The sequence below is a fragment of the Pinus tabuliformis genome, chromosome 5_1, assembly GCF_031772625.1.
Source record: "Pinus tabuliformis cultivar Carrire ecotype Pingquan chromosome 5_1, CPIR1, whole genome shotgun sequence".
NCBI classification, from domain to species: Eukaryota; Viridiplantae; Streptophyta; class Pinopsida; order Pinales; family Pinaceae; genus Pinus; species Pinus tabuliformis.
The window spans coordinates 338,594,483-338,609,084 of NC_142305.1; the positions used below are offsets into that span (position 1 = coordinate 338,594,483).

At 33.0% G+C, this 14,602-nt stretch overlaps 1 protein-coding gene across 1 annotated transcript; it reads left to right on the top strand.

Annotated features, from left to right (window-relative positions):
* The first annotated feature begins 5,206 nt into the window (after positions 1 to 5,206).
* Positions 5,207 to 5,713, top strand: LOC149164816 (zinc finger A20 and AN1 domain-containing stress-associated protein 4-like). Its single transcript, XM_089429617.1, has one exon. It carries the CDS (start codon positions 5,207 to 5,209, stop codon positions 5,639 to 5,641), a length of 435 nt encoding a protein of 144 aa, XP_089285743.1. The 3' UTR covers positions 5,642 to 5,713.
* Positions 5,714 to 14,602: the final 8,889 nt, after the last annotated feature.

Genomic DNA, 14,602 nt, shown 5'->3' on the forward strand with positions numbered 1-14,602 from the left:
TTCCATCATAATAACTAAACATGAAGCAAAAAATTTATCAAATATTCGTAAGGCATTTAGCCCTTTCAGTCTTATTGGTTACAAAAATCATGCAAAAAATGCTAAGAAACTACAACTTTCCCCACTTAGACTAACATAACAAACTAGATACATGTTGATTTCACCCCACGAGAACCTAATTTCAATATATTCCATGGATCTCTTGACCACCATAGTAGATATTTATTGCTAGAACACTTCACTTTATATATCTATTTATGATAAACTCTTGGGATTTGATAAATCATAGATAAAGTGTCTATGGGGTATTGTTCTACCAACATGAGATTTTTTGGTGTTTTATTATTTTGGTCATCACACTCAGTGAAATGATTAAAATGGCCACAAATAGATGGGTAAGACGAAGTGTTGCGGCCTCTTGACTTTGGGGAATGATTGTAGACAACGAGATCGACGATACACTGCTAAAAGATCTTACTCCCAAAGCTTGACTGCGTGCAATTGTCAATGTTTGGCATAGTGGAACCCTTGTAGATTTTCCCCACATCTACATCTTCAACCTAGGTCAGTACATCTAAGGTTCAATCCATGATTGTTCCTTAGAGTTGTGGTTGGTTCTCAAATTTTTTCATTTCTAAAATTAATTGTTGTAGTGTTAGACAAATTTAGTCAATGAAAATGACATGCGTAAAGTGACACTGGGAGGAGAAGCCATATATTTTAGTGGATGTGATGTTGAAACTTATCCTATAATAAGGTAAGATTATGTTATTATTTAGATTTGTTTTTAACAAAATCATATTTGTATGTATATTTTTAATATAAAATTTAATAAGAGGAGAAGCCATATCTTTTAGTGGATGTGATGTTGAAACTTATCATATAATAAGGTAAGATTATGTTATTATTTATGTTTGTTTTTAACAAAAACATGTTTGTATCTATTTTTTAATACAAAATCCAATATAATTAAGTTGATAGATGTGGCTTATTTTGGAGTAATGGTTTTAGGTTATAATTAAATTATAAAAAACAGTTAGTCGTATTATATAATTAATCATAATAAACGAATGGTTTCCTCAGCCTATTCATCTAGGTTGGATGGCAACTTCATCATCTTTCCATTTCCTCGATCAATCTGTGCTCGAGGGTGAACACTTGTGAATCTTAGAAGCATCTCTTCCTTCGTATAATGACACTAGTACCAACACCTTCCAAATATTGTTGCACATTTCTAATCATGGGGAACTAGAATGCAGACACTCGAGCATAAGGAGAATTAACGTCCTAGCTGATCCCTTCCAATGATTACTCCATATCTATGTGGTGCCTTAATACTTTTTCCTCGAGAAACAGCTAAAAGGAACACCTCTACCTTTCAACCATGTCCTTCAATTTTGGAATAGATACCAAGAGTGCTTGAGCTGCATACAGAAGTATGTTGAGCACCATGCTCACATTAACGTTCTCTGGGAAATCCGACCAATCCACCATCTCTGAAAAGAGACCCAACACCTAATGAATTAACACTCTATTAGGATTTCTGCCCACTTCTATACCTGGATGGATTGAAGGAACTTGAATAAATTGGGATGATGAGATTCAATATATAGACATGATTGTTGCCTTGCCACGAGCCAACCTGTAACAAAATTTCTTGAGCCATCGCCAAGGTATTAAAAGAGAGAAGCAATGTCTAAAAAATGTCACAATACAATTGAATTAATTCCATTCCATTGCATTGCATAATAAAATGGACTGCATGATTGTGGAGATCCACAAACATATCCCACTAGGAGAAAATTAAACAAACAAGGCTCCCAAAAATTGCGACGATTAACATTACATGCCACTTGTAGATCATATTAAGACACCAAGAAGGATCCTTGTTGATCCATGTCTAGAAAAGGAAAAGGAACCAAATATTGAGGCCCTTCCACTTATGGAGATAAACTAAGGGATGTTAAATGTTTTAGGATGCTAAACATATCTAAATTTGAAAAAAAATATCTCTGATTATCGAATTAATTGAGGAATGATTTATCGTCGGGATACCAAACATGGTTAATCAGTGGGGGGGGATGAAAAAATTAATGTCCACTCCCAATATATCTTGATTGCATCTTAGAAAACCAATCAAAGCTAAGCGATTACAAAATTGCTAAGTATGTTATTCAATCCCAATTTATCTTCACCCGAGGTGGAACATTTTTTAGCCTAAATGTTTGCAAGTGAGTTCAAATTCCTATAGACGTGAAAGAAGTATGATTATTCAAACTGTGAGGTGGAGACGAGAATCCTCTAATTCAAGGGGGTGAATCTAGGCTTATTGCCTTATTTCCCTTGGTCATGTTCTAAATGACTAGCATTGAATATTCAAAAACTAATAGGCTAGTATTTTTTATCAACAACTATTTCCAGACCTTTCCATAAAGAAAGATACTCATCTTGATTGCTGGTCACTAGGGGAAGTCTCCATTCATATTGCAATACAAATTTTCCATCAACGATAAATAAATGCCTTATTATTATTATTAACTATAAAAGAATTAATATATAAGTAGAACATATATATGAAAAAATATCGGACAACATTCTTATACATGGAGATTTATGTACACTTTATCTTGAATATTCTTAATCTATAAATAGTATTTGTATATCATGCAGCAATACCACGTCTTATCAACACCACATTCCTAAAAAACATAACTTATTTTGTATGACACTTGTTCATATGACATTTTTTTAATTAATCAATTTAATTAAAAGGGAAAAAGAGCACAATTACTTTGGAAGTAAATATCAACCTTTGATTTGTGTATATTATTAATATTATTCTAAAATATTTTATGCATCTTAAATGACCATCGTCAACCTAATAATTATTGATAGTTAAATTAAAATTCTAGAAGCCCTATTCCAAAACAGACACTCCATTAATTAGTTGAAGGCCATTTAACATGAGGTAAAGGATGTCGAAATGAATTTTCTTGTGATAAAATTAATATTGATATAAGTGTTATTTATCCATAGTCAATATTTAAAAATATTAGTTTGATTCATAGATTTAATCTAAATACTGACATAACCAGGGTGATCATATAAATTAAATGGCTAAGAAAGTTAGATAGACATCAATTTACAATATACATCAAAAAATTTACTTCATAATATATCTCATGATGTGGAGAATTTTTTTAAGTAAACTATGGAACGAATGTATATTCGTAGGAAGTTTGGGATGGGCACTCCACCCATCACCAGGGCCATAAAGCATAATGATGTCAAAAGAGTGTTGAGGAGCCTTAAATAGAGAATAATTCAAAGTAGCCATTAAGTATTTAATATTAAATTAATGAAGGTAACTGTTGAAGGATTAAAATAATAAAGTTAAGGTATTATGTCAAACAATTGATTCACATAGTGAAAGAGAAGGAGACAAAATATTAACAATAAATTAATGAACTTAAAGTACAACATATGGGGTAAAAAACTACACACACACACACATATATATTGCTATGGCTAAGTGATGAAATATAGATGACTATAAGTATGAATAGAAGTTAGTCAATTTAGGTTCCCTTCACCCACAATGCATTTGTTAAGTCCTTGATGCTTAAGATCCATGTATTAATCATGCACGAAAATCCCAAAATGTATATAACAAGTTGGACTCTTTTATTCACTTATAGCAAGGGATGAAAGAATATGACTATAGGAATTTGCTATTGATTTGAGGAGAGTTAATTGGTTGTTTAACAGCTCAATGAGATTCTTATTATACTATATTTTATGCATATTAGCTAAGGATATGAGTACATGGGTGGGTTGAGAGACCTAGGACCTATAGATTGCCTCCTTTGTCCTTGTACACTCAAAATTTTGCAATTCGGTCCAATGAAAGTTATATATATTGCCTATCTATAATTACGTGGAAGATCCCTCAACCAATCTCTTAGAGTTTTTGCAGTTGAACTTGTCATTTTTTAAAAATATGAAAAATGTATGTTAGTTTTTGTAATAAAAAATATTTATTATATATATCTTGTAGAGTGATTATATTTGTTTTTTCTTATGTAATTTGGATTAGAAGAATACTTCATTTAATTTTGGTATTTTTCTTGGGAGATTTTCACTCAAGCTTTCTCTCCAAAGTAGTTATTCTTTGTTGCCTTAAAAAATCTCATCTAAACAAATTTGTGACTTTTTGTTATATGGTATTGATAAGCCATGGTATTTCGCTCATGATATTATAACAACTCCTGTTTATAGATTAAAAATTTCAATAATAAAATGTAAGTAAATTATTTGATACTTATAATAAATTAATCCCTACAGACATTTACAAATCATTTAAACGCACATATTAATTATTTTTTACACTTTTTAATATATAGTATTTCAATTCCATTAAAAATAAAAAGGTTTCCAACACAAAAAAAAATAATATAATGTTTATATATTATTTACATTTACATTAACCTTAAACATGGTACATCTTAATTAGGAGCATTCGTAATGTTGGACGGTTATAAAATGAACAACATTTGCGAATATGATTCCAAAAGAATAATATAATGTTTATATATTATTTGCATTTACATTAACCTTAAACATGGTACATCTTAATTAGGAGAATTCGTAATGTTGGACGGCTTATAAAATGATTCCAAAAGCATTGCTTGACAACCGCCGTCGCGTTTTTTTTTTTTTTAACTTGTCACGCACTCTTTGCACATTTTTGTCTTATTCTTGTTAAACCATCGAACTTATCCGTTACATTAAGAAGATAGTTATCCTTTTAAATGAACAAAATCCGAAATTACAAATTATACTCTCCTTAAAAACTATTCCTTACATAATAAGATAGTTATACTTTTTCAATCAACAAATTCCGAAACTATAAGTTGTATACTTTTCCTTAAAGAGTGGAACTTATTCGTTGCATTTATAAGATAGTTATACTTTTCAATGAACAAATTCCGAAAGTATAAGTTAGGAATAAAGTCAGATCGTTGAGTTAAATCTCAACCGTCGTGCTTGATTCGATGTTCCTTAGCGTCAGCTAGACGGTATATATAGGCATTGATTGAGTTCCATAGAACCGTGGAAACAGTACATACCTTCTTCCTTCCGTATAAGTGGAGTGTTTGTGGAGTCCGATTAGACATAACAGGAAAGTTGAGGACTTACTAAAAGGATGAATTCTGAAGATGGCCATAATCAATCCGAGCATCAGCTGTGCATTAAAGGGTGTGGATTTTTCGGATCCTCCGCAACGGAAAACATGTGTTCAAAGTGTTACAAAGACCATCTTCTAAAAGTTAAAGGTAACACAGCGCCAACGTTAAATGCTCAGACCAGCAATGTGGGGCCAGCTGGTGGACAAACTGACGCTGTGGAGTCTAAACCTGACGCTGCGGAGTCCAGACCTGCGCGATGTTGTAGTTGCAGAAAGCGCGTTGGATTAACAGGTTTCAAGTGTCGTTGCGGAAGCACATATTGCGGTGTCCACCGATATCCGGAGGCACACGGTTGCCCATTCGACTACAAGACACAAGGACGCGAAGCTCTCGCAAAGGCCAATCCTCTTGTCCAAGCTAGCAAGGTTGACAAGGCATGGGGATTGAACTAAAACTTAATTATGGAGATCATCAAACACTCTTTAAAAATAAATTCTCAGAAAAAATTTACTACGAGGAAAGTAAATAAATAATAATAAATGATCAAATGCTCTTTAAAAACAAATTCTTGGAATTTTTTACTATGGCGATCAAAAGAAAAGTGGAGAAGTGTCCGTGTGTACAGTTTGCCGATGCAATTTCCTAAATATTTAAAATTTCTCACATATTAATAATAAATATTATAATTTAGATATTGTTTAAGTATGTTCGTTACTGATTTTTTAAATGAATAAATATAAATGTAAATTCCAATTATTGAGATATTTTAATTATTTATATTATAAATGAATAGATATAAATGTTAATGTTAATTTTAATTGGTTTAAAATTTCTTTTAAATATTTTAAATAAATATTAATTTTGTTTTTTTGTTTACTAAGTTGTGTGAGTTGTGAATGCATGTTTAACTTTTGGTTTAAGAAACCACGATTGAGGGGCATTTAAGTCATCAATCTATGTGTGAGATTCAAAGCCTGAACCCTAGGAAATACCATTGGAAAAGGAGTTTTGAGGTCGAGAAAAAGGTCACAATGTTCATATACAAACTTCACTTGGGGTGGTTCTTGGACTTTTAAAATGCTTATTCCATTCTTTCTAGGAAACCTCTCAATCAAATATTTGTGATTGCTTCAAATGTTGAAAAATGAATTGTCAAAAAACTATAAATATCTAAGATTATGTCGACAACAAAATATATATATCGAAAAGTTCAAATCCTATGAAAGTATAGTAGAACCACAATATTAAACTATTATCAATTTTGATAATTTACTAAATTATTTTACTTATATCTATGCATTTTGGAATTTCATATTTTATAAAATATATTAATATTTGGGACATGATTGAGTGGCCTCATTTGGTATTTCATATTATGACGAAGGAGCTACAATATTATATGTTTTATCTAGTTAAACTTCAATGCAAATTTATGATGATATTTGTTATAATAAATGTATTCTATGAAATTAATAGTGATAGTGAAATTTATTGGTCTTGTTTTCATGCTTTGCAATTTAAAAATTATTATCTTCATTGCCCAAAAATGAAATATCTCCATGAATGAAGAAGTAGTTTATGTACTGGTAAAGTATGAGACAAGATTAGACTTGTGGTTGTGTCTCCCTATTTGAGAGGGATCAAGGATATATTCCCCAATCAAGAGGGAATGAGAACTTCCTCTTGAGTTGAGAGTTAGTGATAGTGGACATTATATTCTCTTCTTCATGTGTCATGGACTAGGCTAGGGTTAACAGTCGTATGTTTACTGAAGGCCATGGAGGTAGAATGGGGCTCAAAGGATTGGATAAGGTATCTAAGACAAGAATGGTTGAAGAGGACCAGTTGACTATGTTGGATGTCGCCAACAATTAGGGGGTATCCATAGCATGAGGTCTTAATTAGACCTCACACTGTTTAGGGTAGGAGCCCCATTTAGTATGTGGGTTTGGTTGCCATCATGAATGTTTTCGATCTTGGTTATCAAATGAAAAGGTCTCATAGGAAAGAAAATAATGAAATTCCCAGGTAATTAAACAAAGTCAACCCAAGATTGACAAACTACAAAAATCAATACAATCAAGTCACATCCAATAAGAAGATGTGCTATGAGAAGGATCACTAAGCCAAAACCCAATCATACATACATGAATAAGCACACGCCAGTGGCTAATTGCAAATTGGTTCACAATATAGATCATTCGCACGATGAGAAATGAGGAAACACAAATTCGAAAGGAAACATGCATTCAACAACTATGAACCAATCCATCACATGTTACATGTATGAAAACACACATACGAATATAGTGAAAATATCTAACAACTGATACAACCGCGGTGATTAAGCATGGAAATCAGTGCTAGAAATGAAGAAGATATTTATTATTGTTGCTACAAATACAGGCACATATATTATAATTAATCAAATCCAAATAGTGGAACATGGGTTGCTCATGCCATTATCCAATAAAAAAACCTAGCCTCACATCAGCTCACCCTCCTAGATTCCATGAGTATAATGCCTCTAGCTCTTAAGGAAAAATCAACTATATACTACTGGTCCTTGCTCAAGTGCTAAATTCCTTTTTCAATCAGGCATGAGGCCACATTTATATAGATGAGATGATAATTCACCTATCGTGACCCTTCACCTACACTCGTGACTCTTAAACTTCCTCACAACTCTATAATGCCTATTTCCTAACACATGCTCAATTAATCTTAGCATAAATGTTGACATCATGATGAGAACATTTACATATTGATAGAAAAGAAAATGTGAGAAGAATAAAGAAGTTTTGACAAACCATATGCTTCTTATTTCGAATATTGTTGGGAAACCATGAACACTTTCACAAACAATGGAACTACCTCTATTATGCCTCAGTCACATCCAATTATCCTCTATTATTGTGTTCTTGATATTTCTAATAGGTTTTAGGAGCATGAGTGGATCCAATTTCGACCTATTTGAAACCCTAGTTGTGTATCTTTTGTGAAAACCCCAACTTCCTTAATCTAGGTCAACATTCTTGTTTTCTCTTGTTATCTGCGACCAAGAAAATTACATTATCCATCTACATATCACAAGTCACTGATTGACATCCAAAAGATTGAACAATTGAATCAGAGTGAAACATGAATTTGGACCCCTATATAGTCCCTTTCTACACCAATAGTGTTTTCAATGAATGTGATCTCTCCCAAGTGTCTCTAGGCTAGAAAATTCTTATAGCAATTCCTTAAAGAACTTTCCATATCCCTCCTCGCTTGAATCAATGTGGTGTTTAATATGAAGGATCCAAAAGCATAACAAGAGTGAAGATATTCGTATCTATTCATAGTGAAAATATTTGACAACTGATACAACCATAATGAGTAAGCATGGAAATCAGTGCCAAAAATGAAGAAGATATTTATTATTGTTGCTACAAATACAAGCACATATATTGTATTTAATCAAATCCCAATAGTGGAACACGGGTTGCTCATGCCATTATCCAATAAAAAATCCTAACCTCACTTCAGCTCACCCTCCTAGCTTCCATGACTATAATGCCTCTAGCTCTTAAGGAAAAATCAACTATCTACTACTAGTCCTCGCTCAAGTGCTAAAGTCTTTTTTCAATCAGGCATGAGGCCACATTTATATAGATGAGATGATTATTCGTCTATTCTGACCCTTCACCTACACTCATGACTCTTAAACTTCCTCACAACCCTATAATTCCTATTTCCTAACACATGCTCAATTAATCTTAGGATAATTGTTGACATCATGATGAGAACATTTACATATTGATAGAAAAGAAAATGTGAGGAGAATAAAGAAATTTTAACAAACCATATGCTTCTTATTTCCAATATTGTTGGGAAAGAATGGACACTTTCACTAACAATGGAACTACCTCTATTATGCCTCGCTCACATCCAATTATCCTCTTTTATTTTGTTCTTGATATTTCCAACAGGTTTTAGGAGCATGAGTGGATCCAATTTTGACCTATTTGAAACCATAGTTATGTATCTTCTGTGAAAACCCCAACTTCCTTAATCTAGGTCAACATTCTTGTTTTCTCTTGTTATCTGCGACCAAGAAAATTACATTATCCATGTACATATCACAAGTCGAGGATTGATATCCAAAAGATTAAACAATTGACTGAGTGAAGCACCAATTTGGACCCCTATATTGTCCCTTTCTACACCCACATTTTTGTCAATGAATGTGATCTATTCCAGGTGTCTCTAGGCTACAAAATGCATACAACAATTCCTGAAAGAATTGTCTATATCACTCTTCACTAGAATTAATGTGGTGTTTAAGATGAAGGATCCAAAATCATAGCAATAGTGAAGAGATCTATATGTATTCATCGGGAAATTTCATCTTGTAAAGAAATCATTGTGGTAAAAAATAGTATTAAAAGATTGTGGCTCTTCCTTGAGCATGTTCTTTTTTATATAACAACATATTTAAAACATGTGAAGGGTATGATCACAAACATAAGATTATTGCATAAGCGTAACCATCGAATATTAAGATGGAGTGTATGGATAGATGCCTATGAGTTTGCTATCGAGTACAAAGGTTGGAAGGATAATTGTTTTCGAGTCCTACAAAAATAAAAGAGATCAAAGTGATGGCAATAGAATATTGGGTTACTTTCATGCCACCACAAACTCCTCATTGTTTTTCCTAGGTTCTCATTATTTATTCATGTAGATATTGTATGTGTTGGCCATGTTTTGGTCAAAGATTATACTGTTTACCATTCTGGAACTCCAATTTTTTTTAAAATACTAGGTTAATAAGATTTTAAAACATCCTTATTAATGATCGCAAAGATTTCTTACTAACATATATAGATGTGAAAGCATGATGGACCCTCCAAATATGGGACAATACTGCACAATCTACATCCAAAAGATTCTACTTATTTTGCTCCACATACAATCCTAGAAAATATTTTATCACATGATTTTGTGGGACACCAAAATCAGTCCACTTTATATTATTCGATTTTCATGGGTCGTCTAATCTGATAATATCCACTCTCTAAATTTCTTTGTGCAATATTCTCTTAATCAATATGGTCTAGTATGATGTACCAATATCCTAGAAAAGAGAATTTTTAATAGTAATCCTAGAGGCTTCTTCCACCACCTCAACTCTTGTATAAATATGGGATGAACTTGACTATTCAAGAATTGCATCCCACATAATCATCAAGATTCGGTGTACTTTTAGTTTTTTTGACCTTCATATATCGTGTGTCCTAAATCATGTGTATTCAGAAGTGTATCCTCTATTCTTTCCTCATGAGAGGATCCCGAGGAAAAAAAAGCCTTTTTTAACTCCTATAATGTTCATATAATAATAATAAGAATTATGTTTTGAGTTCTCACTTTGGTATCCTATGTTATATATATGTGGAAGTCTTGGCATATTTGATATGTGGTAAAATGTTCCTATGACTACTATAATCTTGGATTTCTATATTTGCTCTATGTCCTCTGACTTGTGTACCATTTATATGTGTTGTGTCTAATATTCTGGTAAAATTGCTATGAGAGACATTTCCGTAAAAAGTATGAGAGAAATGTGATGTAATTGTCTAGTAAGTGAGATGTGAAAAAGTCGAAGTAAATGTGAAATTGGAGAATCTATTGTAGACAACCACCAAGGAGATAGACACTTGAAGTCCAAGAGAACCATAGGTGATCCGAGGTCATTTTTGGATGATGCATATCTACTTCTATAAACTTTGTTTTGTGTTCACACAACATAGTATACAAAGGCCCAGTAGAAGAAATGACAAAAAATATTTCTTCCTCATTCTCGAAGCCTACATCGCCTAAAAAGACACTTAATTATTGGATGCCCAGGATCATTAATAGGCTCTCTAAATATAAACTATATGATGCTGGAATTATCACCTAGGGGCTACAACCTAATCCTAATTGGAAACTCCATCCTATTATATTTAAGAAAATTTATAGACTCCCTACATTTTAATTTTTTGTTGCACGTATGTTTCATTTTACATTTGTCAATGCTCTAATATCCTTGTTTCATTGAGTACATCAAATTCCTTTGATCTAATTTGAAATTGAATGTGGATTAACCCATGACTATAGTTATGTACACCTATGGTTGATTCAATTTGGAATAAATCCTTTATTTCATCTAGGACATAATGTTTGATGTCTTGCTTGTGTCATGTACTCTTGTTACAACAAATTTACAGATGCCTTATTGGGAGGTCTCAAGGAACATCTCCATAATGGCCATGTTTTGTCCTCCATTATACTGCACTACAAATTCTCTTTAATAAACCCTTATATCAATGAATTAATACAAGAATGTATATAATTTTTTTGCTTTAATATGACGTTTTGCTATGAAATTACCCAATTTCATACTATTTTTTTCTTCTACTTCGTATCTACAACTTTGTTGGCTCTTAAACCTAAATTGGTTAACTGTGCACAACTTAAAGTTGTAATGGCTGGTCTTGGAAATGCTCCTTGCATAACATTTGCATTTTTAGCTCTTACTATTCTTGCGGATTGGATATATACATATCAAACATTAAACCAAAAATTCATTTTGGAAAATAAACCCTTAAGATTGCAAGCTGTTGAAATAGCTATTGGCCCAATAATTAGATTATTCTCTACCACCTCTCAAACTTTGGGACATGCTCCTAACTGTTAAACTTCTATATGCTCTATGTTGTTTCAATTAATTTATCCCAACTCGGTTATTGTATTACTAATATTTCATCAATATTTAATATTTTTAATCATCAATAGTATTTGAAGATAAAATAGTAAATGCAATGTCAAAGGAGACAATTAACAAATCAACAAGAGACACCATATTTTTAGTTAATGAGTAAGGAAAATTCAACAATAAGAAAAATCGTTTGTAATTCTTCTTCTATTAGTTTGTCATAAAATGTTCATTGGAGAGTACAATGAGCCAATACAAAATCATCCAAAGAAATGAACCCATCTACATTTAGAAATATGTTCCCAACATCGACATAGATCAGAGACAACTTTTCCTGTCTGCACTCAATTGTGATCAACTATGGTCGAATGTCAAATTTTAGCCCTAAAGATGGACTGCATGGTGGAGGATATATGCATGTGGTTGAGAGCTTGAAAAGAGACCATTGAGCCTACATGCTTGCAGTTATAGCCAAAATATACATGTGACAAGTTTGCAGTTGTGAACAAAAACCCTAGACACACGTTGATCTAGGAGGATCCTCAAAATGCCCAAAATTTAACAGTCTCACATGATCATGAAACTGGTACCAAGTCAAAGATCTTGTTGTGCTAATTCCAGTGGTATTTTCAGTTTCCAAAATGGCCTCCGTATGTGGAAGTTAAGGCATTCTAGCATTTTGTGGAAACATGTGAAAAGACTACATAGTCATCAGTTTGGGACCCATAGATGTTGACTTGGAAAAGAATATGTGGCTATGCAATGGCCATGTGGTAGCACAATAACACGATAAGTGGCAGCACCAAAACAGGACAAGTGGCAGCATCAGAGCAGAACAAGTGACAACATTAGAGCACAACAAGTGGTAGCAACGAAAAAGGACAGGTGACAACACAGGGGTTCACATGTTGACACGTGACGACAATGTGGTGCATCCATAGTTAGAACCACCACCGAGAAATTCATGGGTCGAACCCGTGACCTTCGGGTTGTTGGCCCAAAATATTACCAACAGGCGACGAGTTGAATTTGTTATACAATGGAGGAGAACCCTATTTAAAGTTTCATTCTAATGCAATGATGGGAAAGGGTTAGTGGAGCCGGCCATATCTGGCAGGCCCGCCAAACCCTGGTTGTTTTAACGTTCATCCAACATCACCTCCAAACTTGGTGCAAGAACCATATGCTATTTACCAAACTCCAATATTAAACCATAAGTTATAACTATATTCCATGGGGAGATTTCATATATATGTCTGTTTGTCTAATGTTAAACCATATTCTAAAGTTATATCATGGAGCGAGTTTTATATTCAATGTAAAACCGTACAATATGTATTGTATGTTATATATGATATGTGGATGTGATGAACTCCAACATTAGACCATTCGATATATATTGTATTGCTATGTAATGATAAGAAAATCCTTGGAGCACTGTGGGTTCCACCATGGGACCTCTCGTGGGTATTATAAAAGGCTTAACCATTACGCCATCAGCCGAAGGAGATATAACAAGTGCATTATGCAATTGTTTTGATATTGCTTTTTAATGCCTTTCGAGGCATATCTTGGCCAATATTGGGCCTTTTTGTAATCTAAAAGTTGCGTTGGAAAGATGAGGCAGAAAACATTCAGTTGAAAGTAGTCATTAAATCCTATGAGTAGATTCTAGAATGGTGAATTTTGATGTAGAGAGACTTCATTATCATTTTCAATACATTGGGTGCTCATTGGAAGAAGTCCTGGAGATGTAGTCCAAAAGGGACGAACTTTGTCATCAAATTTGTTGTGTTTTCTTCTTATATCTGTTGTTCATAGTTGATTTCAGATTTCAAGTTTTTGAGTTTAAGGCACATAGAAATCCATTTTCCTTACTGATTCACTTAAAAAGCAGCCTTAGTTAATATTTGAAGAAATTGAGCAAATAGTCAATTTTGTTGTTTTTGGAGCATATTTTGGTATCAGAGCGAGGTTGATGATGTATAAGTAGGATATTTTCCAATGCGAATGTTGATTAGATCCAGGTTGTGACATGGAGAATGGAAACTTGAGAAGATAAATCCAAAGAGCAGAAAGAGGAAAGTCTCTCAAAAGTTTAAGATGGGAGAGCCTAATGAAGGAGAAGCTCCTGAAACAAAGGTCGTTGGTGAGGAGAAATTTCATCAAATGTTCCTAAATATGAAAGGGTTGATTTCATAACTTTATGAAGACAAGAAGACTAGAGATGAAACTTCATCTTCTAAAGGCACAAAAGATAAAAAGGGCAAGGAAAAAGTTGATGGTTATGAACATCCTTCTCCTCTATCTTGGTATTATTATTCTCTTATCACTCTAGTTCATATTCAGACTCACAAAAGAAACCAAAGATATATCCTTTTTTGAACCTTGATGTTAAGTTCGAGTTTCCAATATATGATGGTGAAATGAATCCTGAAAAGGTAGATATCTGGATAAAGAATTCTACAAAAATTAAGTTAGATACACTTAGAATGGGGGGACAAATCGAAAGTAAAACCGAATCAGATTTCAATAAAAAAGGTAAAATTATCTCTTCATGGTGTAAGTTTGTTAAAGCTCTTAGAAAAAAATTCTATCCTTTAGGATATATGGAACAAGTTGTAATGGATTGGAAACATTTAACGCAAGGTAAAGGAAAAAGTGTGCAAGG

Excerpts from the sequence above, each read along its gene's own strand:
- LOC149164816 (XM_089429617.1), top strand. The coding sequence starts at position 5,207 with ATGAATTCTGAAGATGGCCATAATCAATCCGAGCATCAGCTGTGCATT.